The sequence below is a fragment of the Mustelus asterias genome, chromosome 6, assembly GCF_964213995.1.
Source record: "Mustelus asterias chromosome 6, sMusAst1.hap1.1, whole genome shotgun sequence".
NCBI classification, from domain to species: Eukaryota; Metazoa; Chordata; class Chondrichthyes; order Carcharhiniformes; family Triakidae; genus Mustelus; species Mustelus asterias.
The window spans coordinates 95,678,135-95,704,563 of NC_135806.1; the positions used below are offsets into that span (position 1 = coordinate 95,678,135).

General features: G+C 43.1%; 1 protein-coding gene across 1 annotated transcript in view; it reads left to right on the top strand.

The window, feature by feature from the left end:
• The window catches only part of kiaa0825 (KIAA0825 ortholog), a 406,047-nt gene that overhangs the window by 192,182 nt on the left and 187,436 nt on the right, over positions 1–26,429 (top strand). The window contains exons 17-19 of the mRNA XM_078214786.1: positions 9,630–9,786; positions 15,667–15,822; positions 18,639–18,733. Of these exons, the coding sequence (XP_078070912.1) occupies positions 9,630–9,786; positions 15,667–15,822; positions 18,639–18,733 (408 nt within the window). The remainder of the gene's footprint in view (positions 1–9,629; positions 9,787–15,666; positions 15,823–18,638; positions 18,734–26,429) is intronic.

Genomic DNA, 26,429 nt, shown 5'->3' on the forward strand with positions numbered 1-26,429 from the left:
ACTGTTTACAGTCGCTAATCCACCTAACCTGCACGTCTTTGGATTGTAGGAGGAAACCAGAACACCTGGCGAAAACCCACACAGATTTGGGGAGAACATGCAAACTCCACACAAAAAGACACCTAAGACTGGAATCGAACCAGGTCTTTGGAACTGTGAGGCAGCAGCACTAACCACTCTGCCACCGTGTCACCCTCAATACAAACACAAGAAGATAATTTAAATGCCCACTATTCCCTTATCCCTGCAAAATCTTTGCAGACACATAAACCAGTGAAGTGGTACCACAAGCGTTTCATAAATGTTTCTCGTTTGGGACTGGCACAGTGAACAGTTTTCTTCTGGTGAATTCTTGAGCATTCAATTAATGCTGCTCATCCAACTTGTATCTCTACCCGAGACACCCAAAATCCACACTGTAAAATCACTGTTTCCGAACTGCAGAGGAAACAAATTAGTTCCCTCAGCTCAGTCTTCCAAGGGTAGATCTCGCTAAACTGATTATTTTACTGAGTCTAATAATTGATTATTCAGTTAACCATTGTCCCAATAGCCCTGTAGTTTTATATCTCAGATAACTGAAACCCTGTCTTCTCTTGCTGACATACATACTGAACTCTTCCCTCTTAACTCCTGTTGTTTTTTTTGTCTTTGTCACTGGATCACTGTCACTACAGTAAGAAGTTTAACAACACCAGGTTAAAGTCCAAACCTGTTGGACTTTAACCTGGTGTTGTTAAACTTCTTACTGTGTTTACCCCAGTCCAACGCCGGCATCTCCACATCATCACTGTCACTAGGCAGCAGTAAAACTTTTTCTACTTTTTTGTTTTGTTTCCAGAACCACTGAACTTCCAACCCCTTTTAACTCCTCTCTTTCAGTTCAGGGGTTGTAACGCCTCATTAGAAATGTATACACAAACAAATCCAAAAGACCTGAAGCATTTCAGTCACAAGACTATCCTGGCACCCAGACGTGAAGGTTCATATATAAAACTTAAATGAAATTAAAAGCAATTTTGCCTTTCTCAACACATGTATACAAATTAAAGTTAAAATTTACATTATTCATAACTGAAGCGTTGGTATGTAAGGTGGTACCATCAAAACAGAATACTCAGAGATGGAGAAACTGTAATAATGGAACAGAGAGTTTACAGGCAGTGAGTTGTGGGGCATGTAGTCAAGGTGGCTGTGGGAGTCAGTGGGCTTATCTTGAACATTGGTAAATGATAAAGCCAGTGAAATCAGAGAAGAGAAGGGAAGAGTCGATGATAACCCACGAGAAGGCAAGGGAAGGGAAATTATAATCAAAGTTAATCTAGTTTGCCAGTTTGAGGCGATAAGGGGAAACAACAGCAATACATTCGTTGAAGTGGTGGAAAAAGACATGAGGTGGGGACCTAAGTAGGTCTGGAATAAAGGATGTTCCACATGTCCCCTAAAAGATAGGCCTAACCACATTCAATATGCATTTCCATGGCAACACCTTTTTGGAAGAAATGAATGGAGTTAAAGAGTTGTTATCGTGAAATCAAGTTCAGTCAGGCAGAGGACGGTGACATTGGATTGGAGACAGGTTGAACTTCTGTTCAAAGAAGGTGCAGAGAGTCCTCAGACAGTTCTAGTGGGGAATGGAAGTATTGAGGGAACTGGTGCCCAGGTGGAAAGAAGACAATTAGAGCCAAGAAATGATGACCGTTAAAGAGGTGAAAGGTGTTGAAAGAGTTGTAGATGTAGATGGGTAGTAACTGGACAAGGGGACAAAAATATAGTCGCAATAGGAAGAAAAATGTCCTATGGAGCAAGAATAATGGGTCAATGGAGGTGGTTCTGTTTTTGAATCTTGGGAAGGAGGTAGAAGTGCACTGTGCAAGTTTGAATCGAGGGTAGATCTCCAGAGGAGAGGAAGTCAGTGACAGTCTCAAAAATCATGGCTCAATGTTTGGTGGTGAGGTCAAGGAGCAGTGGAACATAGGAGGAGGTGTCAGGGAGTTGATGCTCAGTCTCTGCTAGTTAGAGGTTAGCTCGCCAAACAACAATAGTGCCACCCTTGTCAGCAGGCACCGGAGAGAATTCAGTGCTGCAAGTTCATTGGATGCAGTTTTATGGTGGTAGCAGGGAAATTGGGATGTTTGGTGTCATGCCAGCTGTTCTTAGTGAAATGTTCAACAGAGGGTAAGAGGCCAGAGGGAGGGATTTAGGTTGAATGAAAATTCCGAAGATGGAATGAGAAAGGGTCAACTGTGTAAGGATTCATGACCAAAGAAGCAAAGTGACAGAAGAAGGGAAGGTGATGGCAAAGTCATACTGTCACTGGATTAGTAATCCAGAGACACAGGGTAATGCTCTGAGGCCATAAATTCGAATCCCATCATGGCTGATGGGGGAATTTGAATTTAATTTAAAAAAAATCTGGAATTCAAAGTCTAATGAAACCCTTGTCAATTATGGTTCATTAATATCCTTAAGGGAAGGAAATCTGCCACTCTTACCTGGTCTGGCCTTGCCTACATGTGACTCCAGGCCATAGCAATGTGATTGACTCTTAACTGCCATCTGAAATGGCCTAGCAAGCCATTCAGTTGTATCAAACCTCAAGGAAAGTTCATTGGATGTAGTTTAGTGATGGTAGCAGAGAAGTTGGGATGGCTGGTGTCATGCCAGCTGTTCTTATTGACATGTTCATTCAGAATTGTTGGCATGATACCTGCCTAGTAGTATTATCACGAGACTATTAATCCGGCAACTCAGCTAATGTTCTGGGGACCCGGGTTCGAATCCTGCCACAGCAGGTGGTGGAATTTGAATTCAATAAAAACAAAACCTGGAATTAAGAATCTATTGATGACCATGAAACCACTGTCGATTGTCGGAAAAACTCACCTGGTTCACTAATGTCCTTTAGGGAAGGAAATCTGCCATTCTTACCTGGCCTGGCCTATATGTGACTCCAGAGCCACAGCAATGTGGTTGACTCTCAACTAACCTCTGAAATGGCCTAGCAAGCCTCTCAGTTCAACGGACAATTAAGGATGGGCAATAAATGCTGGCTTAGCCAGTGACGCCATGTCCAGGAGTGAATAAGGAATGAAACTAAATGGATCACCCAGCATCAGCTTAGGCACCAGAAGTGACAATGGCACACCCTGCAAAATACTCCTTACTTACGTCTGGGGACTTGTGCCAAAATAGGAGAACTGTCCCACAGACTAGTCAAGCATGTTACAGATAATTTATCAGACATGGGCATTTAAGATACAGCTGGTTTCTTGTTTGTTACAAACAGCCAAAGGGACGTGCTGTTTGATACAATCCGCCAACCATTTGGCTGTATGGACTACATACCTGGACAAGGCCTTTAGCAGTGATATGAGTTTGGAGTGAGTAGAAGATTTGGACCAATCACAGTCAACTTGCATGTTTTAAATGTGAAAAAAGCTGAACAGTTAACTGTTCCATGCTGCATTCACCAATAAGAGTTTACTTGCCAACCAATCAATGCTGTCTTCTCATATGTTATAAATTGTTATTCCCCTGTTACTGTTGGTAATTTCTTGTGAGCTATCCTCATTAGTTCAAGACCAAAACCTTTGATAGCACGTCTTTTTCAGCAATATTCAGGTTTTGTGAGGCAGGAGAGCACGCTGAATTGTATGCTGTTCTCCTAATTAATTATGCAGCCGTGAGATTCACGTCAAGTCTCATGGTGGGGCAGGCAGGAAGTCATGCAGTTCACCATTATGTCTGGGTGCCTTTTAAATATGGCCAGCCAGATAGCTATTCATTGATCATGCTAGGATTTGCAGAGACAACAGTGTCAATGTGAAGTCGGCACGGTAGCACAGTGGTTAGCACTGCTGCTTCACAGCTCCAGGATCCCGGGTTCGATTCCCGGCTCGGGTCATTGTCTGTGTGGAGTTTGCACATTCTCCTCGTGTCTGCGTGGGTTTCCTCCGGGTGCTCCGGTTTCCTCCCACAGTCCAAAGATGTGCGGGTTAGGTTGATTGGCCAGGTTAAAAATTGCCCCTTAGAGTCCTGAGATGTGTAGGTTAGAGGGATTAGCGGGTAAATATGTGGGGGTAGGGCTTGGGTGGGATTGTGGTCGGTGCAGACTCGATGGGCCGAATGGCCTCCTTCTGCACTGTAGGGTTTCTATGAGATTCTATGAAGTCAGCAAGCTCTGGCCACATGCTTTGGCGGTGCCTCCTGGAGAATCTTCCAGGCTAAAGAGGAAGGGAGCAATGTTCTCATTCCTGCAGGGCAGGAAATGGATGAGTGATTTCATCCACTCCGCTAGGATAAACGAACCCTCTGCTTCAAATTCACATCACTGCTCTTGTGATTCTGTCACAATTTATGGGCATACTGGCAAGGCCATTATTTCCATTGCTCATGCACAAATACTCTTCAGAAAGTGGTTTGGTGCTATCTTATTGAATTGATGCTGCCCAAGTAGAGTGCTGTTAGGGAGGAAACTATGCAATTATAACCTAGTCACAGTGAAGGCACATCATGCAGTGTGGAGTAGAGGGCAACTTACAGGTGTGCTGTTCCTATGATTCTGCTGCCCTTATCCCAGCTGGTAGACGTCCAGATTTGGAAGGTGTGGTCGAAGGAGCCTTGGTGACTTACTGCAGTGCATCTTTGTAGATTGTACACACTGCTGCCATTGGTGGTGGAGCGAGTGAATGTTGAAGATGGTAGATGGGGTGTCAATCAAGCAGGCAACTTTGTCCTGGATGGTATTGAGTTTCTTGCACCTTTATGGAGCTGCATTTATCCAAGCAAGTGGGGAGTGTTTTGTCATACTCCTGACTATTGGCCTGGCTTTGGGGAGTCAGGGCAGTTAATAGCAACAGAATTAGCAAACATTGATGTGCTCATTCATCAGATGTGCTCACTATCCAACTATATGTCTTTATACAAAAGAGGACAGCCCACAACAGGAGGGAGAGAAAGAAAACGGGAGGTAGGATCCTGGAGGTCAGACCCCTCATTCAATTTAAGCAGCAGGCTGCTGAGCTGGCAGGCGAGGATCGAGACTATGCCTGTGCCAAGGTTATAGTTGGCCACTCCGAGGAATCTAGTGAAGAAGCATGCATCATTCTGAGAACTACTGAAAATTAAGCATAAGCCAGCCTAGGGAGTCGTCGTTCTCTGTTTTCTCCATTCTAAGTGCCAGTAGGAAGAGAGGGAGGCCAGCCTCCACCCCAGACCCTAGGATAGATTAAGGATGATGACGAAGACTTCACATCTGTATTGTCTTCACAACATTCACCTACATCTTCCAGCAGCCCAGAGATACACTTCATTGGGTCATATGCCTAGTCTCAGCTCAGGGTAACACTCTGGTGGTCACCTCCCAGGCACGTGTCAACAGCAGGTAGAGGCAGTGGCAGCCAAGGTGTCTCAGAGGACTGCTGGAGAAAAGATCACTGCTAAGTCAGAGTCAGATGATGAGCCTTTGGAAATGCCCCTTAAAAAAGATGCTGGAGCATCAAAGAGATGCATGGGCGGTTTAGCCAGAACTATCGGAGACCCTAAACACAGTGTTGCGAGAGAGGAGTGCCTCAACTCCAGCATGTGAACGCATGGCAGTCCCCATGGGGAGAATACCTTGGAAAAACAGGTCCAACAGTTTTTGCCAGATATGTGCTTGAACCTGCACTCCATTGCTATAGACTCAAAGAGGGATACAGATTTGGTGGCTACATATAGCACATTTTGATTTCTTCTGACAATTAAGTGTGTTATTGAATTGCAATCTATTCAATGCAGTGTTTGACATATCCGAATGAAGAGACAAATGAATTTGTCAGCTTATATTGACATTGACATTCTCAATGCCAATATATGCCTGAAGATTGGAGGTGGCAAATGTTGTGCCTTTGTTTAAAAAGGGCAGCAGGGAAAAACTTGGGAACTGCAGGCCAATGAGCCTCACATCTGCAGTGGGTAAGTTGTTAGAAGGTATTTTGAGAGACAGGATCTGCAGGCATTTAGAGAGGCAAGGACTGTTTAGGGACTGTCAGCATGGCTTTGTGAGTGGAAAATCATGTCTCACAAATTTGATTGAGCTTTTTGAAGCGGTAACCAAGAATGTAGATGAGGGCAGTGCAGTTGATGTTATCTACATGGACTTCAGCAAGGCCTTTGACAAGGTACCGCATGGAAGGTTGTTGCATAAGGTTAAATTTCATGGGATCCAGGGTGAGTTAGCCAAATGGATACAAAATTGGCTTGATGAAAGAAGACAGAGGGTGGTTGTAGAGGGTTGTTTTTCAAACTGGAGGCCTGTGACCAGCGGTGTGCCTCAGGAGTCGGTGCTGGGTCCACTGTTATTTGTCATTTATATTAATGATTTGGATGAGAATTTAGGAGGCATGGTTAGTAAGTTTGCAGCTAACACCAAGATTGGTGGTATAGTGGACAGTGAAGAAGGTTATCCAAGATTGCAACGGGATCTTGATCAATTGGGCCAATGGGCTGACGAATGGCAGATGGAATTTAGTTTAGATAAATGCGAGGTGATTTGGTTTTGGTCGATCGAACCAGAGCAGGACTTACTCAGTTAATGGTAGGGCATTGGGGAGAGTTATAGAACAAAAAGATCTAGGGGTACAGGTTCATAGCTCCTTGAAAATAGAGTCAAAGATGGACATAGTAGTGAAGAAGGCACTCAGCATGCTTGGTTTCATTGGTCAGAACATGGAATACAAGTAATCTTGATGAGGTTGTGCAAGACATTGGTAAGGCCACACTTGGAATACTGTGTACAGTTCTGGTCACCCTGTTATAGAAAGGATGTTATTAAACTAGAAAGAGTGCAGAAAAGATTTACTAGAATGCTACCGGCACTTGATGGTTTGAGTTATAAGGAGAGGCTGGATAGACTGGAACTTTTTTCTCTGGAGCGTAGAAGGCTGAGGGGTGATCTTGTAGAGGTCTATAAAATAATGAGGGGCATAGATCAGCTAGTCAATATCTTTTCCCAAAGGTAGGGGAGTCTAAAACTCTGATGCAAATCTTTGTCTCGTCACTGGACACAGGTGAGGTCCCAGAGGATTGGAGGATAGCCAATGTGGTCCCGTTATTTAAGAAGGGTAGGAAGGATAACCCGGGTAATTATAGGCCGGTGAGCTTGACGTCCGTGGTGGGGAAGTTGTTGGAGAAGATTCTTAGAGATAGGATGTATGCGCATTTAGAAAGGAATAAACTCATTAACGATAGTCAGCATGGTTTTGTGAGAGGGAGGTCATGCCTCACTAACCTGGTGGTGTTTTTTGAAGAAGTGACCAAAATGGTTGACGAAGGAAGGGCCGTGGATGTTGTCTATATGGACTTTAGTAAAGCGTTTGACAAAGTCCCTCATGGTAGGCTAGTGAAAAAGGTTGGATCCCATTGGATAAAGGGGGAGGTGGCTAGATGGGTGGAGAACTGGCTTGGTCATAGAAGACAGAGGGTGGTAGTGGAAGGGTCTTTTTCCGGCTGGAGGCCTGTGACTAGTGGTGTACCGCAGGGCTCTGTATTGGGACCTCTGCTGTTTGTGATTTATATAAATGATCTGGAAGAAGGAGTAACTGGGGTGATCAGTAAGTTTGCGGACGACACAAAACTGGCAGGACTTGCAGATAGTGAGGAACATTGTCAGAGGCTACAGAAGGATATAGATAGGCTGGAAATTTGGGCAAGGAAATGGCAGATGGAGTTCAATCCTGATAAATGCGAAGTGATGCATTTTGGTGGGAATAATGTAGGGAGGAGCTACACGATAAATGGAAGAACCATAAAGGGTGTAGAGACGCAGAGGGACCTGGGTGTGCAAGTCCACAGATCTTTGAAGGTGACGTCACAGGTGGAGAAGGTGGTGAAGAAGGCATATGGCATGCTTGCCTTTATAGGACGGGGCATAGAGTATAAGAGTTGGGGTCTGATGTTGCAGATGTATAGAACGTTGGTTCGGCCGCATTTGGAATACTGCGTCCAGTTCTGGTCGCCACACTACCAGAAGGACGTGGAGGCTTTGGAGAGAGTACAGAGGAGGTTTACCAGGATGTTGCCTGGTATGGAGGGGCTTGGTTATGAGGAGAGATTGGGGAAACTGGGGTTGTTCTCCTTGGAAAGACGGAGGATGAGGGGAGACTTAATAGAGGTGTATAAAATTATGAAAGGCATAGATAGGGTGAACGGTGGGAAGCTTTTCCCCGGGTCGGTGGTGACGTTCACGAGGGGTCATAGGTTCAAGGTGAAGGGGGGGAGGTTTAACACAGATATCAGAAGGACATATTTTACACAGAGGGTCGTGGGGGCCTGGAATGTGTTGCCGGGCAAGGTGGTGGAGGCGGACACACTGGGAACGTTTAAGACTTATCTAGACAGCTATATGAACGGAGTGGGAATGGAGGGATACAAAAGAGTGGTCTAGTTTGGACCAGGGAGCGGCGCGGGCTAATTGTTCCTTGTTTCTCGTTTCAAGGCTTCATTCTATGATCATCTTGCTGGTGCCAGTACAGAGCGAGACTGCGGATATTTGGGAACCTGTCTCGGGGGCAGGGAATTCATATGGTGTTCGTGGATGTGGAAATGACTAGGGTTGGGAAGCATTTTCCGATCAGGGCCAGTGTGATCTCCTGGACTCGTTTCGATCGCCTCAGGGGGTCGGAGAGGAATTTCCCAGATTTTTTTTTCCCCATATTGGCCCTGGGGTTTTCACTCTGGGTTTTCGCCTCTCCCTGGAGATCACATGGTCTGGAATGGGGGGGTGGGGGTGAGTTAATAGGTTGTGATGAACAAAGCATCGTAGCTGTGAGGGACAGCTCGGTGGATAGGATATTGGTATGTAGATAGGCTGGAAAATTGGGCGGGGATCCTGGATTCAGGATTCAATCCTGGACCGGGGAGCGGCGCGGGCTTGGAGGGCCGAAGGGCCTGTTCCTGTGCTGTATTGTTCTTTGTTCTAGAGGGCATAGGTTTAAGGTGAGAGGGGAGAGATACAAAAGGGTCCAGAGGGGCAATTTTCTTTGTACAGCGGGTGGTGAGTGTCTGGAACAAGCTGCCAGAGGTAGTAGTCGAGGCGGGTACAATCTTGTCTTTTAAAAAGCATTTAGACAGTTGCACGGGTAAGATAGCTATAGAGGGATATGGGCCAAACACGGGCAATTGGGACTAGCTTATAGGTTAAAAAAAAGGGGCAGCATGGATAAGTTGGGCCGAAGGGCCTGTTTCCATGCTGTAAACCTCTATGACTCTGTAAGCTATCATCATGGGTCTAATCTGGAAGATCAGAATGTGGTTTCAAAAGGTGAATTGTAATTAGGTATATTTACACTGTCAATAGAACCCACCTGTTTGTAAGCCACCTCGATAAAATTAGTGTGAAATCTAACTCTTTGTCCGTATTAATGAAAGATAAAAATAATTGCAGGGATTTCAATGTGATACAAGGGAACTAAGAGTTAAGGCTTCTTCTACGTCCCTTTGAACAAATTTCAACAAATATTCATGGCCCCATTAACTTTATTACAGTTAACCAATTATTTTTAAGGGAAGAAATTTAAAGGTACACTTTTTGAATGAATCTTAAATGTACACAAAATAATTGTCTTTTTTTCCCCTTGCTGTTGCAGTACATTTCTCACAGATGAAGGTTGCTTTGCACAGGAGAAAGACAGTTTTGCTGAATTGACTAAGCAGAAAATAAGCATGATACTCATGGATATCTGCCATCAGCCAGGTGGTAGTGAATACTTGAGGCAAATTTATCATGTCATCCAACTCAATGAGGTAGGGAAACCGACTTTTTACTAAGCAATTAGGTGTGTATTGGCCTGAGGCGGCATCTGCTATCAACTAAGGGTTAGTCAAGAAAGCACACCTCTTTTTAGTCAGTAGAAAATCAGAATTTTAAAAAATTGAGTTGAAAACAAAATTGTTTCTTTATTGAAAGTTGCTCAAAATAGATTAAATATATATTACATGTATATACACAAATATGTTTTTGAAACATATAGGCCGGAATTGTCTGGCTGCTCATGCCGGCGGGATTCTCTGGTTCCTGCCGGCACACCCCCACCCGCGAGTTTCCCGCTGGCATGAGGTGGTGTCAGTGGGAATTCCCATTGACAGCAGCGGGACCAGAGAATCCTGCTGCTAGCAAACAATGCACCACCTCCCGCTGGTGGGAGACACATGGCTGGGAGACCGGAGAATCTGAGATACAATCTAATGCACAGTTTTTCTAATACTATTTAGTTAGTTTAATTAATTTCTGACTTGTAATTTTGTCATCCAGTAATATACACCAGAATGTTCCAGCCATTAATGGCAGAGTCTTCCAGTCCCGTTGACGGTGCACCATTGCCACAGATTTCATGATGAGAAGGAGTGCATTCAACAGGAAACTCTGTTGACAATGACGGGACCAGAAGATCCCGCCGCTGGCCAGTGGTGGGCTGCCTCCGGCCAGTGGTGGGCTGCCTTCAGCCACTGGGAAACATGCACCAGGTTGCGTGGTAAATCACGCCCATGGTTTCTGTATAATTGTGATTGAATTATATTAGCAATAAAATTCTGTCACATTGTTTTCAAAAACAGTTTTATTTAAAGGGAACTGAAATATTTTGTACTTATGTTCAACAATTGTTTCACCAATTGCGGTTATTTTTAAAAAACTTAAAACATATTTTGATTTTATATCTACTGTAATTGAAATAAAAACACGTTCATAAGACTGCACACTAGTCAGTCAGGAGCAACATAGTTTCACCCTTTACTTCGGGGAATTCTCTGCTTTTTCAGTTACCAACTTAATGCACAAATCAGATAGGAACCCATTTTATTCTGGATTGCCAATTCACATGGGTTCAGTCTACTATGAAGCAAGAGTTAACTGAGGAAGAAACTGCACATTACAGTAATGATCCACTGTAACACTGATATATCATGATCCCTGATGTACTTTATCACCAGGCAAAGAGTATGGTACATTTATATTTCAGAACTGTTTCAGGATGTGGTTCTGCAATACTGCTTCTCAGAACCTGATTTAAAAGAAACTCTTCTGTTTATATTTGAAAGCAGTTTCCATAACGTCTAGTTCTGCTGCGCACATGCACTTGTTTTAATGTCATGTTTTGTAATATTGATACACATAGTTGTCAACCACCGATCTGTTTGGACAAATTCAGATTTCAGTGGCCAGAAACATGGTTGTTTCTTCTAATGATAAGCTTGCATTCTTTTTATGTTGTTATCATGGACATGCTGCTGCCAAAAATCTCTGCGGAAACGATCCTTTTTGGTGCACAGTGATGTTTCCCTTTCCTCTGTTCATTGATCGCATTAGCTCTAAACTTAAAAGGTTGTCTTTCATAGCAGGCATGCACTGAAAGATCTTTTTGGCTGATCTGTTGGTAGCAGATTTTAGACTTGGCTGCAGATAGCATTTTGGATCTTTTGGGTGAGCTAAGCAATCAGTTTAACATTGAAGTAAAAGCCATCCAAAGGATACACTACTTTGGAGAACTTGCATTATTTTCATCAGGTTTAATGATCACTTGTTGGTAAATTGGGCATCAAATATTAAATGGCAACAAATATATAAATGTAGCTATAAAACAATCCAGAATAATTTCACATGGAACACTTTTAAACAGAAAAATTTGGATAGGATTTTCCGTTCCTGTTCTTTTTGGGCCAGTTTAATGACGCGAGTGTAAAATCCCACGAGAGGCTCAAATCGTATTTTATATTGGCAGGAATCTCGCCACAATTGTCCCCACCGCCATCACTGATGTATCAGGAATCCTGAAATTCACTGAGCAGAATCTTACCAAAAAATGGTGAAGAGTCAGGATCTGACTGAAAATCGATGTGCTTCTCTCCAGCAAAACAGACAGGTTTTCTCTCAGATCTTATGGAGGGGGATGTTCCACCATGCTATTTTGAGGGACAGGGCCTAAACACGCAGGTAAAGCTGGCTGCAAAAGGTCAGATAAGAAATAACCTCCCACCATCCCACCACGGAGGTCTCAGGAGTCCCCCAGCCCTCCCCACTCAACGCCAGCATCTTTCTCCCCACCATCATTCAACGATTAAAGCCGGCATCTCCCCTGCCCATTTCCCATGATAGGTGCTGGCATCCACCCACCCCCCACTAACCCCATCCTCCCGTGATCAATGCCAGCATCCCTCCACCCATTACCTGCAATCAATGTAGCATCTCTTCCCCCTCCCCCCCTCTTGTGATTAACGTCGACATCTCCCCTTAAATTAATGCCAGCATCTCTGCCCACTCCGCAGTTAACACTTGCATTTCCTGCCCCGCCTCACGATCAACACCAGCATCATTTCCAACCTCCCCTCCCCAACAGTTGTCACCGGCATCTCCTTCTCTCTCCCCACCATTGCACATACATGGTCCCTCTGGTGAGGCCCCATTTAGGGTTCATCCCTAGCACAGGTTGGCATTGCCAGGTTGGAAACTGGCAGTATCAACCTGGGCACTGCCTGGCATGTTCCTCTCCTCCAGTGGCTCCTCTACCTCCACTCATCTTTGTGCCCCTGAAGGAATTCCCACGACAGGTTCATGACTAGATGAACCTGCTGTAAACCTCAATGATGTGATGTCATGCTGGCAAGGTTTGAAAATAAAGCTAGGGAGGAAATATGGCCACCTGGGGGGAGTGGAGGGCTGTTAATTATATTAGAATTAATGCAAATCAATTAATTGAGGCTCTTGTCCTTTATGGGCGTGAACGTTGCCACGTCATTGGTGAGGGGCAGGCAAAATCACAGAACGCGCTTTCTCCGGACAGAGTCGCGTTTCACGATTCTCTCCGGATTTTCAGCCTGTTTTGCCATTCTCCCTGATGCTGAATGCAGGCTTAAAACTGCCCCCACTGTTGGATACATCATTATAATAAATTTGAATCTCATTATCAGGCCTCTATACCTGATCAATTCCCCCACCCGCCCGTTAGACAATCCATTCACATCAGTGTGAGGGCACACTGGTATGAATTACAACTGGTCTCCCACAGCATACACCTTGCAGGCTGACCTCCCAGAGGAGCTCAGGGGGAGAGGATCATGCCCGTGCAATGCCTGGGCACTGCCCCCAGCGGGCAGTGTAGTGGGGTGGAGGTTGCACGACGGAGGCATTTTAACTTCTGTGCACCTGGGTGGACTTTAAAAATGGTGCCCCAATCTTTAAAAAACAAAGTTGCTGGCGGGGCGGTCTTTGCCAGCATAATGTCCCTGGGACCCTAGCCTTGAAGATTTTTGCAGTATGTTCCTAACAATACGGCAGTGAAAGCCACTGTTGAGGCCGGTCTGCTTTTACACACGGTGAAAAAGGAAAATTTCTACCCTTTGATACTGTAGTGCAGGGGCGATTTGTACCTCATTCAGAGAAAAGATTCAGGTTTAACTTACTATACCCCAAGGTTCCTTTCTCCTGTGAAAAACACTGAAAATGTTACATTTTTAGAATTAGAAAAGTTTATTTGAGGGATAGGAGTCTCACCTACGTTGAAAATTAAGAGACACTCTGCCCACTGTTTTCCTACCGTCATGGTTGTACAGTAATGGGCAGCACATACCCAGATATTTCCATGCACTTCTACCCAGTAGTTAAGGCTTCATACTGAAGATTTGTGGAATTATCTCTAACTCTGTGTCCTGTTGGAATTCTCTTCCAAAATGTTCCAGTGAAGCCCAACGTAAACTGGAGGAACAGCACCTCATCTTCTGATTAAGCACTTTGAAGCCTTCCGGAGTGAACATTGAGTTCAATAACTTCAGAGTATGAACTTTCTCCTCCACCTCCACTCCATCTACATTTATTTTATGTTGTTTCATTTCTTCTTTTCATCTTATTCATCCATTGTTATTACTTTATATTCTTTTCTTTTTCCACTTCTAAAACCTCATTTTCCATCTTGTTTTACACCCCTCTCCCCCATCCCACTAGCGTCAACTGCTGCATTCCTACACTCTGCACCTTTGTTCAGCCATTTATACATTCTGATCTCTTAATGGACGCTCTTAACACCATTCTCAGCCTTTATCATCACCATTTACAATCCCTTCGTCTTTTTGTCTATGCCATTCCTATCAATTACAGCCCCCCCCCCCCCCCCCCCACCCTCATAGTATAAATCGTGTCTGATTTTTCTTGTCTTCAGCTCTGACAAAGGGTCATCGTGACTTGAAACGTTGGCTCTATTCTGTCTCCACAGATGCTGTCAGACTTGAGATTTTCCAGCATTTTCAGTTATTATTTCAGATTCCAGTATCTGCAGTATTTTGCTTTTTTCACCTTAACTCTGGTCTGGTCACGATGCAGATCTGCCTGAGAGACCCCCAGAAATGCCTGGCAATGTTTACTTTGAAGCCTTGCGTTGATCCCTATGAGCGCTGTGCTAATTTGAATGAACTAACCCTCGAGTTCTCAGTGAAGCGCAGGTCGCCCACTGCACTTAAATGCTGTTGGAAAACACGGTGTTCTGATTCCACACCGATGTGAGATTTAAATTCAACATGGAGGGATGATTCTGACGAATATATGATAATGACATGACTTGGGGTGGGCATGCTGAATTCCAGGAGTTGTGATGTTTAGTGATGGGAAAAGTAGCCCGTCTTCGATGGGGGAATGCACAATTTGCTTCATGCTTTTATATTGCGACAAATTGTCCCTTGGCTTTCTCGCGAGATTTTGCGATCATGTTCTCTGTGAGAGTGGGAAATCCCAACCTGTGCCTTTGATCCTCTTAGACTTTCACAGGAACATAAAACAAAGTGCAAGGAGCTTTCTCTCCAGTGTCATAGCCAATATTTATCTCTCAACTAACATCATCAAATTAGATTACTGGTCATTAAAACATTGCTGTTTACAGGACCATCCTGTGTACACACACATTGACTGCAGTTTTTCATACATTACAACCAAACCTACATTTTAATAATACTTCATTGGTTGTAAAGTGCTTTGGGATTTCCTGAGGTCATTAAATGCTCTAAATAAATGCATAATGAATAACAGGCGGGTGGGCATGCTGAATCACAGCGGGTGGGCACAATGAACTGGGGGGGGGGGGTGGGGGGGGCACAATGAACATGGGGATTGACGCAATGAATCACGCTGGGGTGGACATGCTGAATTCCAGGATTGGGCATGTTGAATCACAGTGGGTGGACACGCTGAATCATGGTGTGTGGGCAGGATGCATCACAGTAGAGTGGGCACAATTGATCATGGGCTATGCATGATAAATCATGGGGTGGGCATGCTTAATCACAGGAGAGAGGCAGGATTGATCACAAGATGCGCACAATGAATCATTGGGGATGGGCACGATTGATCACAGGGTGGGCACCATGAATCATAATGGGTGGGCACCTTGAATCATAGGGGATGGACACCATAAATCATGGAATGGGCTCCCCTCTCTTCCCTGTCAAGATTGTGGGGCTTACATTTTACACTTGTTGACAATAGTGATACTAGAATGCTGATGAAGTTATGTTGAATACTTTATTTACTGATCTAAAAAAAATTTTGAAATGCATTTGTCTTTGGACAGATTTGTTTTGAATTAAAGTTTGTTCCACTGTTCTTTTTTTAATTCAACATTAATATTTTCTATTTTTTGCCTTTAGGATTGGTTGAAAGAACAAATTTATTTTCAACATTTTTCAGACGTGAAAGGGGTCCCACCGAAGCCGTACCAACTTACTTTGCACGGTTTTCCACAGCCTTTGGTGTTTAATCCTTTGCATGCTTTTAACCATATTGGTTCAAGCAACTTTAACCAGGTAAATGTCACAATAGAAGTACAGTAGAACTAAAATGTGCATTATTCTTATTGTTTTTAAAAAATTTTGTTTACACAAGATTTTTTAAATATACCTCCATTTTGTTATCCATATCTTCTTTTGTCTCAAGTCTGTTAAAGCTTGATGCTAGATCTGTTCACAGATCTCTGATGATTGACCTTTCGGCTGTCTTCAATGAGACATTAAAGTACCACCTAGACAGAACATACTTATCAATTTTCTCTCCACTCTCTAAGGAGATGTTATTTCCTCCTCCCAGTGTCTCTCCACACTGGAAATAAATGGAGTAGAAAATCTAATTTTCATTCTTCCTACTCCACAGTAATGCCTATTGGTGCTCAACTTCTGTTGTCTGTCATTTGAAAGCATAGAACTAAAGCCTATAGAAATAAATACTAAACTGTATTTCCTGTATTTTACCATTGATTTGTATTAAACTGTTTTATTTTTATATTGTTTGAAATTAAACGTTTAAAATTAGCATTTATTGTAGTTCCTCCTTTTCTCATTTATCCATAGATTCTTGCCAACATATAAGACCATAAGACATAGGGGCAGAACTAGGCCACTCGGCCCATCGAGTCTGCTCCGCCATTCAATCATGGCTGATTTTTTTCTCATCCCCATTCTCCTGCCTTTTCCCCATAACCCTTGATCCTCTTATTAATCAAGAACCTATCTATTTCTGTCTTAAAGACACCCAAATTACCTGGCCTCCACAGCCTTCTGCGGCAAAGAGTTCCACAGATTCACCACACTGGCTGAAGAAATTCCTCCTCATCTCCGCGTTAAAGGATCGTCCCTTTAGCCTGAGGTTGTGCCCGCTGGTTCTAGTTTTTCCTGCTAGTGGAAACATCCTCTCCACGTCCACTCTATCTGGGCCTCGCAGTATCCTGTCAGTTTCAATAAGATCCCCCCTCATCCTTCTAAACTCCAACGAGTACAGACCCAGAGTTCTCAACCGTTCCTCATATGACTAGCTCTTCATTCCAGGGATCATTCTTGTGAACCTCCTCTGGACTCTTTCCAAGGCCAGCACATCCTTCCTCAGATACGGGGTCCAAACCTGCTCACAATACTCCAAATGGGGTCTGACCAGAGCCTTATCCAGCCTCAGAAGTATAAACCTGCTCTTGTATTCTAGCCCTCTTGACCTGAATGCTAACATTGCATTTGCCTTCCTAACTGCCGACTGAACCTGCACGTTAACCTTAAGAAAATCTTGAACAATGACTCCCAAGTCTCTTTGTGTTTCTGATTTCCTAAGCATTTTCCCGTTTAGAAAATAGTTTCCTTCGACCAGAAGGATGATTGACCTAAGCTTGACCTTTCCCATGACAGCCATTAATGTCATTGTCTCATCAACTGAGAGAAGATGCATTTTCAGAGAGGCAAGCTATCGCTGCCTAACAAATTCTGTCTTAGTTTGTCATGTAGTGACCTGGCCAAGAGTTAACCAAACTCTTTCGCAACAGTGGCTTGGCGACATTGATAATTCACAGTCCAGTAAATCAAATTAATAACTACATTTTGTGCCTGCGGTCTTAAGGCAAACTTAAAATAGGTTATAATTTACTACATTGATATATATTGAAAAGAAGATTGCTAACAAACTATCTGTGAAAAGACAAAGGCACACACACCTAGCATAACATTGAAGTGTGGTATGCTCAGTTAAAATTAGGTTGGAACTCGGACATGCTGAGTTCTGATAGAGGCTGTTAATTTCAGATTGACTGGTATGTGTGGAATTTCTGCATGCCCCAAACAAACCCACAACTTATAAGATTGTGGGGTTGAGGAGAAAGATTTCCCTCACCGGGATATTTCTTGCCATTGGCTGTGATCTAGATACTGGATGGGTCCTGCATACAGGGTAGTTAGGGGATGAAAGTTGTGCTCACTGGGATTTCACAGCAAGGATCATGACCTGACAGGCTTAGGGTAATTTAAAGTTTTGATCAGCTCCCCTAAAAAATGGGGCTAATATGCACCTTTGGGGATATCTGCTAGTAGCACTCCTCCCACTGCCCATGTCCCACACTCCAAGCACCATCATATTTCTTGTTCCTGTATTCATCCCTCCCTTCCCTGCTCATGTAGCAGATACCCAAGATGTACATACTTATGTGGTCAGAAATAGTCACTTGCACCTGCTCCACTGCACATACACCAGTAAAGCAAGCCCAACAATTTTAGGATCCTAATTTTTAACATTTGGTTTTTTTGATTGCAGATTTCTATTTGAAATACAGTAGAGTAAATTCATTAGCCATACACTCCCCTAGAGTGCTATGTCCAACCTGCCACAATACCCTAGCACAAATTGTGAATTTCACATTTTTTTTGAGTATAGCTCCCCTCTGGGTTCATAATTCAGTTAACTGCACATAATTATTACAGTTGAGCCCAACTTTTCTGTAAGGTGTTTTATTTGTTACTGTTTATCTTACCCACTAACTTCCTTGCATAAATAAGCGATTAATAAAAACCTGTACAGAGACTGCCTGTAAAAGTGGGTGGGAAAAATAACGTTGTGGCCTGAATGAACAGCAACAACAAAATTGATTTAGCTTTCTAATAACTAATGAGTACATACCCAAGTCAATTTATAAATTAATTGTCATCCTATTGGAATAAAAGCCTTTTCCATGTGTATGATTGATATCTTCTGTCTCAGCTCTTGTTTAAGACCTCCTTCTCTTTATTTAGTCCATCACAGCTGAAGCTGTAATTTACTGATCGTATTATCTCTGATTAATAACTAACAATGCCTTATTTTCATTTATCAACAGTCAGCTATAACCGAATGGAATTGGGATTGGTCAAAAGTGCTGCATAGTAATCTGGGACTGAGTCAATTGACCTTCAGGGCACTGCTAGCAAACAGGTAATAGCTTATTTTCAGAACTGACTGTCATGTTCAGTTTATACATTATTTTATTACACATTGTCTTGTGGCATTTCTCCAAGAAATAACTGCTTGTGTGATTTGTGCAGCAAAACTATTTCATAAATCTGATCATAAAAAAATGATTCAGCAGCAAAATGCTAGCAAATAAATAAATGGATTTATACTGTTTTTCTAAATCAAGGTTATTAATTCATGTTTTAATTAAACAAAATTAGGTATACATACAATTTACAAATATCTGTCTTTGATACTTCACTTGCCCAAAGCTTTCTTTGTGTTACTTTACAGTAACCTAAACATAATATAATAAAAGTGTGTTTATGCGTTTTTGTAATCTCCCTCTCCATTTTACTGGAAATTGGTGCTGTTTATGCTTTAATTTTTGATCTACCCAGTTTGTAGTTAGCTGACATTTTATGATGCACGTTGCATTCTTCATTCATAAAATGTATAGTGCAAACTGAATGGTATCTAAAGAAAAACAAGTAGTTGATGTGTATCTTTAGTAAAATAAATTTTACTCTATTTCTTTCTACCATACTCATTAACATCCACAGAATTCATAAGGTTTTATATTTTTCCTTTTCCTGGCATTAGTACTAATCCTAATGGAAATTCAGTAATAATACAGCCACTTTCTTTTTTGAAAAGTGACAGTACTCTTTCCTCGATCGACAATGTTGCACATTCTGTTTTGTATAAGACTTTATAGAAAAAATAACTTGATTAATAATTTGGAATATTATTTTGTCATCAAATGAAAGAGAGGAAATATACTCAAGATTATGTAGAGGAAATCACCATGGGATCTTTGGTAGTGTTACAAACACTTTTGACCATAAGGTGAACATTACATTAAATTCCTCAAGCACAAATGTCTGTTTTTTTGGGACCGTAGATCACATTCAAACCCAATGGAGAAATCAAAGAGACCCTGGAAGTAAAACAAAATGACCTCCTGAACTAAGAGGGGTATGAAAAACTGAATGGGCTGAATTTTTGTTTGATGACGTATCAAACACGATTTTCAATAAGCAAGCTAATTGGTGGCCAGGGTATATTGTCACCACCCAGTTAAGGGTGGCACAGAGTAGACAGGAAAGTGGTGAGGTGGGTGTGATGTAGAAGTGCAATGGCAAACATTGTTGTAGCTACCGGTTTAGTGGAAATTGGTAAAATCATGGATTGTTTACAGCACAGAAGGAGGCAGAAGAGAACAGTGACAGAGCAGATGGACAGGTACATGCTGAAGAGTGGTTCTCAATTCAGCAATGCTTTCCTTGACGTATCATGACATTCCATTCTGTACTCCAATTTCTGAATACTTGCACTGCAAACAAAAGTAATGTATACTGGATTGACAAACAGATCTGGTGCTGTCTATTCCTGAAAAAGGACTGAAATGAGAGAGTGACAGGAGAAGGTTAGCCATTGCATCTAGCAGGTCTGGCTGGGGATGCCAGAGGAAGTGAGTAGTCGCAGTATGGTGAAGAGGAACTGGAAACAGTACTGCAAACCTTCAATGGCCTTCTGCGAACTGGGAAGGTGATTGCAACCCACAAACTTTCATAACATGTGCAAATATTCCTTGATCGTACATTTTAGAAATGAATTTGTTTCTTTGTAAACACAGTCATGACCTTTTCATATGAATATAATGTGGAGGATATAACAGGCCAGAACGATAGCGAAGATTATCAGGGAACTTGATTACAGTTTACTCAAAGACTCGTCAAGACATCTCAAAAGCATTCCACTGGTTCTCTTAATTACACCTGTAGTGCACCAAAGTACCTAATACATTTCCGCAAGGGCTTATATGAATTTCAATCAGAGTTATGAGTTATAGTATCAGAGCATAAACACGTTCTCTCGTCAATCATGTCCATTGCGGAATGTATCCAGTCAGGACTGGATTGAAACAGAGGATTTCTAATGAGGTCTGTACTAATCAAGTTTGGAACCACAGAGTAGCTGTTCATAGAATTAAATCCTTGCGAATTTTGAAAAAGGAACTCTGAAGGAAAATTCAGTTACACCTGTTTAATCAGTTGTACCAAAGCTCCTGAGAAAACTAGCAATGGTATGAAAATCTTATTGCATTTATGTGCTGTTGGAGCTCCTTGCTCAAGACAATGTAATATCGCAGCTCGCTGACTTACATTAACTAATTAACTCAAATATTTATATGCAGCAGAGTAGCTGCTACCAGATAAATCCAGCTGAGATTTTTAAAAAATAATGAAACCCAATAGTAACTGCAATCTTTGAGAAGTCAGTAATTTGACATATTAATGCAAATCAATGGCCTGGATTTTGTAGTTAGCTGCAAAACAATGACACTTGTTTACCTCAAAGAAAGCTGCCCGCCAAAATCTAGCAATATCTGTGGCATGGATTTCTTCCTTCCCAATGTTAATTTGAAGTTGGTGCCAACTCAAGGGGATCGCCAGGTACCCAGCTACAGTAATGTCACTGAGCAGAAGAATTCTCATGGACAGCAGACTATGAAGCTAAAATCACTGACTTTCCTTCACATTTTAATTACCATTTTACAGAAAGCAGAATAAAACTTGGGACATACATATGTGATTAAGATAGAAGCCGTAATATCAAATACTTTAAACAAATAAGTATGTGAATATTTTTTTATCATAATGAAGGAATCTGACATTTCAAAAATAAAGATTTAGTTTTCTAGTTTTCCAGAGCCAGAAAAGCTATTCAGCAATGTTTATGACAATATACCATTAAAAAGTCAATTTTACCTAATTCAATAAGGTGTGACCTTTTCAAGGAGCTGATCTAATAGCGTAAAAGTTTTGTTAGTTAATGTTTTCTAATTAATTGCAATCCGTAAGGAACAATATCATATATCTTTGAATAAGAGCTAGGAAACAAATTCTAGTGACTGAGATGAATATGCAACAAAGGTAGAAGCTTAGAAATAAGTTTATTTGACATTGGCCTCAATGTGCTTAATTTGCTTATACCTTCCATCCACTATGTTAGCAGAGGTATTAACCCTTTTGCAATAAGTTAGTTAACAGATATTTTAAGTTATTGTCACAGGAATTTGAAGTGAACGTGCTAATTATTTGTATATTAATGTTATTAGAAGTAATTTCTAAACGATGTCCTCAGTCCTATCTTTTAATGCAGACATGCTAGATTAGCTCTGCAATAGATGGTGAGGAAACCAACAAGAAGGAAAAACATAGTCAACCTCATCCTCACCAACCTGCCTGCCTACTGTCAACAACAGTATTGGTAGGAGTGACCACCGCACAGTCCTTGTGGAGGCAAAGGAGACCCTCCATTGTGTGGTATGGCACTACTACCTTGCTAAATGGGATAGATTTTGAACAGACCTATCAACTCAGGACTTGACAACCATGAGGCACTGTGGACTACAAGCAGCAGCAGATTATACTCAAAAAAACATCTGTAACCAACACGGGCTGACATATCCCCCCACTCTGTCATTACCATCAAGTTAAGGGATCAACCCTGGTTAGATGAACAGCGCAGAAGGGCATGCCAGGGGCTGCACCAGGCATAGCTAAAAATGAGGTGACAACCTGTAAAGCTGTAATATACAACTATTTGCATGCCAAATAGCATCAGCAGCAAGTAGCAGACAGGACTAAGCAATTCCACAACCTATGGATCAGATCTAAGCTCTGCAGCCCTGCCACATCCAGTTGTGAATGGACAATTAAACAACTCACAGGAGACGGAGGCTCCACAAATATCCCCATCCTCAATGATGGGGGAGCCCAGCACATAGAATTCATAGAATCTCTAGAGTGCGGAAAGAGTCCTTTCGGACCATCGAGTCTGCACTGACTCTCCAAAAAAGCATCCTACCAGGCCTTCCCCTCCACCCTATCGCCACACATTTACCATGGCTAATCTGCCTCACCTACATATCTTTGGACTGTGGGAAGAAACTGGAGCACCGGGATGAAACCCACGCAGGCACGGGGAGGACGTGCAAACTCCACACAGACAGTCACCCAAGGCCAGAATCGAAACCAGGTCCTTGGTGATGTGAGGCAGCGGTGCTAACCACTGTGCCACAGTGCAAAGGATAAGGCTAAAGCATTTGCTTCAACCTTCAACCAAAACGTTTAAGTGGTTGATCAATCTTGGCCTTCTCTAATGGTCCCCAGCATCACAGATGCCAGTCTTCAGCCATTTCGATTACTCCATGTGATGTCAAGAAATGGCTGAAGGCACTGAATACTGCAAAGATAGTGGTTGCTGACAATATTCCAGCAATAGTATTGAAGACTTGTGCTCCAGAACTTGTTGTACACCTAGCCAAGCTGTTCCAGTACAGTTACAACACTGGCATCTACCCACCAATGTTCAAAATTGACCACATACATCCAGTACACGTAAAGCAGGACAAATCCAACCTGTCCAATTACCACCCCATTAATTTACTCTTCATCATCAATAAAGTGTTGGAAGGGGTCATCAACAGGGCGGCACGGTAGCACAGTGGTTAGCACTGCTGCTTCACAGCTCCAGGGTCCCGAGTTCGATTCCCGGCTTGGGTCACTGTCTGTGTGGAGTTTGCACATTCTCCTCGTGTTTGCGTGGGTTTCCTCCGGGTGCTCCGGTTTCCTCCCACAGTCCAAAGATGTGCGGGTTAGGTTGATTGGCCAGGTTAAAATTGCCCCTGAGATGCATAGGTTAGAGGGATAGCGGGTAAAATATGTGGGGGTAGGGCCTGGGTGGGATTGTGGTCGGTGCAGACTCGATGGGCCGAATGGCCTCCTTCTGCACTGTAGGGGTTCTATGAATTCTATGAAAAACAGTGTACCAAGCAGCACTTGCTTGACAGTAACCTGCTCACTGACACTCATTTTGGCTTCCACCAGGGCCATTCAACTCTTGACTTCATTACATCCTTGGTTCAAACATCCTTGGACAAAAGAGCTGAACTCAGGTGAGGTGAGAGTGACTGCCCTTGACATCAAGGCAGCATTTGATCAAGTGTGGCATCAAGGAGTAGTAGTATAACCGGAGTCAATGGGAATTAGTGGGAAAACTTTCTGCGGGTTGAAGTCATACCTAGCACATGGAGGATGGTTGTGGTCGTAGGAGGTTTGACATCGCAGATCCAGGATATTATTGCAAGAGTTCCTCAGGGTAGTGTCCTATGCCCAACCATCTTCAGCTGCTTCATCAATGATCTTCTTTCCATCATAAGGTCAAAAGTGGGGATGTTTGCTGGTGATTGCACAATATTCGGCACTATTCATGACTTCTCAGATACTGAAGCAATGTCCAAATGCACCAAGACCTGTACAAAATCCAGGCTTGGGCTGACAAGTGGTAAGTTTAAAAAAAACATTTGTGCTACACAAGTGCCAGGTAAAGACCATTTCCAACAGGAGAGAATTATGTACAATCTACAAATGCTCTGCAGGAACTCATGAAGATCCCCATTTCAAACCCATGACCAATATAATTTAGAAGGACAAAGGCTGCAGATACATTGAAATGCCACACTTGGAAGTTCGCCTCAAAGCCACACACCATCTTGACTTGGAATATATTGTCTACACTGCTGCTGGTTCAAAATCCTGAAACTCACTCCCTAAGAACACTGTGGGTGCACCTACACCACCTGAACTGCAGCAGTTCAAGAAGGGAGCTCACCACTTTCTCAAGCAATTAGGGATGGGCAATGAATGCTGGTCTCGCCAATTGGTACTCACCCTTGATTGAATAAAAAATCATAATGATTAGTTGAAGGAACCTGTGGCTTAACTTTAATAAGGCTAGTGAACTTCCTATAATCAATACCAAGTTTTAGTACAGAATAAAATATTAAATGATTTTGTACACTGCCTATACTAACATTACAATTAATAATGTATATTGACCATGGTGTTATGCACTGGCAAAAAAAGAACTGATAAATAGTATTATTTACATTTTAAAATCTGCATAAGCGTAACTGTCATAAGATATGTTATCCAACTTGTATAAAATAGTACAGGAATATATACTTAAATGAAATTGAGCTCATAATACCTTTGCAGTGAAAAGAACCATTTTTTAAAGTTGTTTTAAATTAGTGAGTTACTGGCTCTAATTGGCACTAATTATCACCACATCTTAAAAATAAAAATTAAACGGCACAATTATAATGATTGCTAATTCATGAATGTACCGAAACTGATAAGGAAAGAAGCTCAAATTGTCCATGTTACTGAAAAACAAGTGGGGGATGTCATTCGGGGTTGAAAAATATAACCCTGGATAAACTCATTTATTATTTTTACAGCACTAACAGACCTGCAAAGCCTATGCAGAGAGGATCAAAACTGTCTGGATGTAAATGTAAATCAAGATAGGCCCTCACTGTGTCGGAAGAATAATAATTTGTTTTTTCAATGTCAAGAGCCTGTGTTTGCTGTCTGTCATTGGTCACATCTTGATTCAAGTAGAAAAGCGAACACAGACAGAAATACATTTTATTTTAAATCATTGGTTTGATGAAAATGTAGAAGAAGATTTTTAAAGCAGTTAAAGTTAGTTATAGGACGTATGTTGAATAATAGGAACTCTTCATTTAAAAATGACGGTGGAATTGGCCGGTTCTGCTTCATCTTCTTCGCGAGGAATTGCTTCATCCTGAGGGGGAGGGTAGATCAGGGCTGGCCTTTAGGGGGAATGGGGGGGTGGTTTGGAGATTGGGCTGGCCTGGGAGTTGGCAATCCGGTAGGCCACCAATCGGGGGATTTGGTGGGGGGGGTCGAGAAGGCCAGCAATCTGGGGGTTCCAGGGAATGCCAGCAATTGGGAGGCCAGCAGTGGTAGATCGGCGCATGCGCAGTGGCCCGCTCAGCACTATGCTGCCATATGCTGCCAGCCTTTCGGGTGGAATGAGGCTCCGCCCACCACTTTTCAGCGTGAATCAGTTTGAGGCACACTGGGCCTGATTTTACCAAAACTTATGGGCGTGAAATCGCGGCAAAGTTAGGCGTCGGGCCTTTAACGCGATCTGCACCCGAATCTGAGCAGATCGCGCCTTTACTGACATGCATTTAAATCGACTTAATGAACCGCGTGCCCAACTCTACCGCCAAATCCCACTTTACCGTCTTCTGGCCCGATCCACGTCCGCGCTGTAACCTGACCTGCAAACTAAAAGTCTGAAGTTGCCGCTGCAGCCTCCGAAGAGCGGGGTCAGAGACTGCAACAGCTCTCTGACCCAGGTCATCCTCTGGTCGGGGCGGGAGGGTGGTGGGAGGAGGAGAGGGGGTGTGACATCTCATCCCCTGGGGGGGGGGATGGGGGGGGGGGGGGGGGAGGAGGAGTGGGAGGGGAGGGGATGTGACGTCTCATCCTCTGGGGGGGGGGGGGGGGGGTGTGACGTCTCATCCCCTGGGGGAGTGGGAGGGGAGGGGGTGTGACGTCTCATCCCCTGGGTGGGGGGGGGAGAGGGGAGGGGGTGTGATGTCTCATTCCCTGGGCGGGGGTGGGTGGGAGGGGAGGGGGTGTGACGCCTCATCCCCTGGGGGGGAGGGGGGGGAGCGGGGGGGGAGGTGGTGAGAGGGGAGGGGGTGTGACGCCTCATCCTCTGGTTGGGGGGGGGGTCAGCTGCCAGCCTGCGGCCAATGCTTCCTGGCACCATCACTGGTACACTA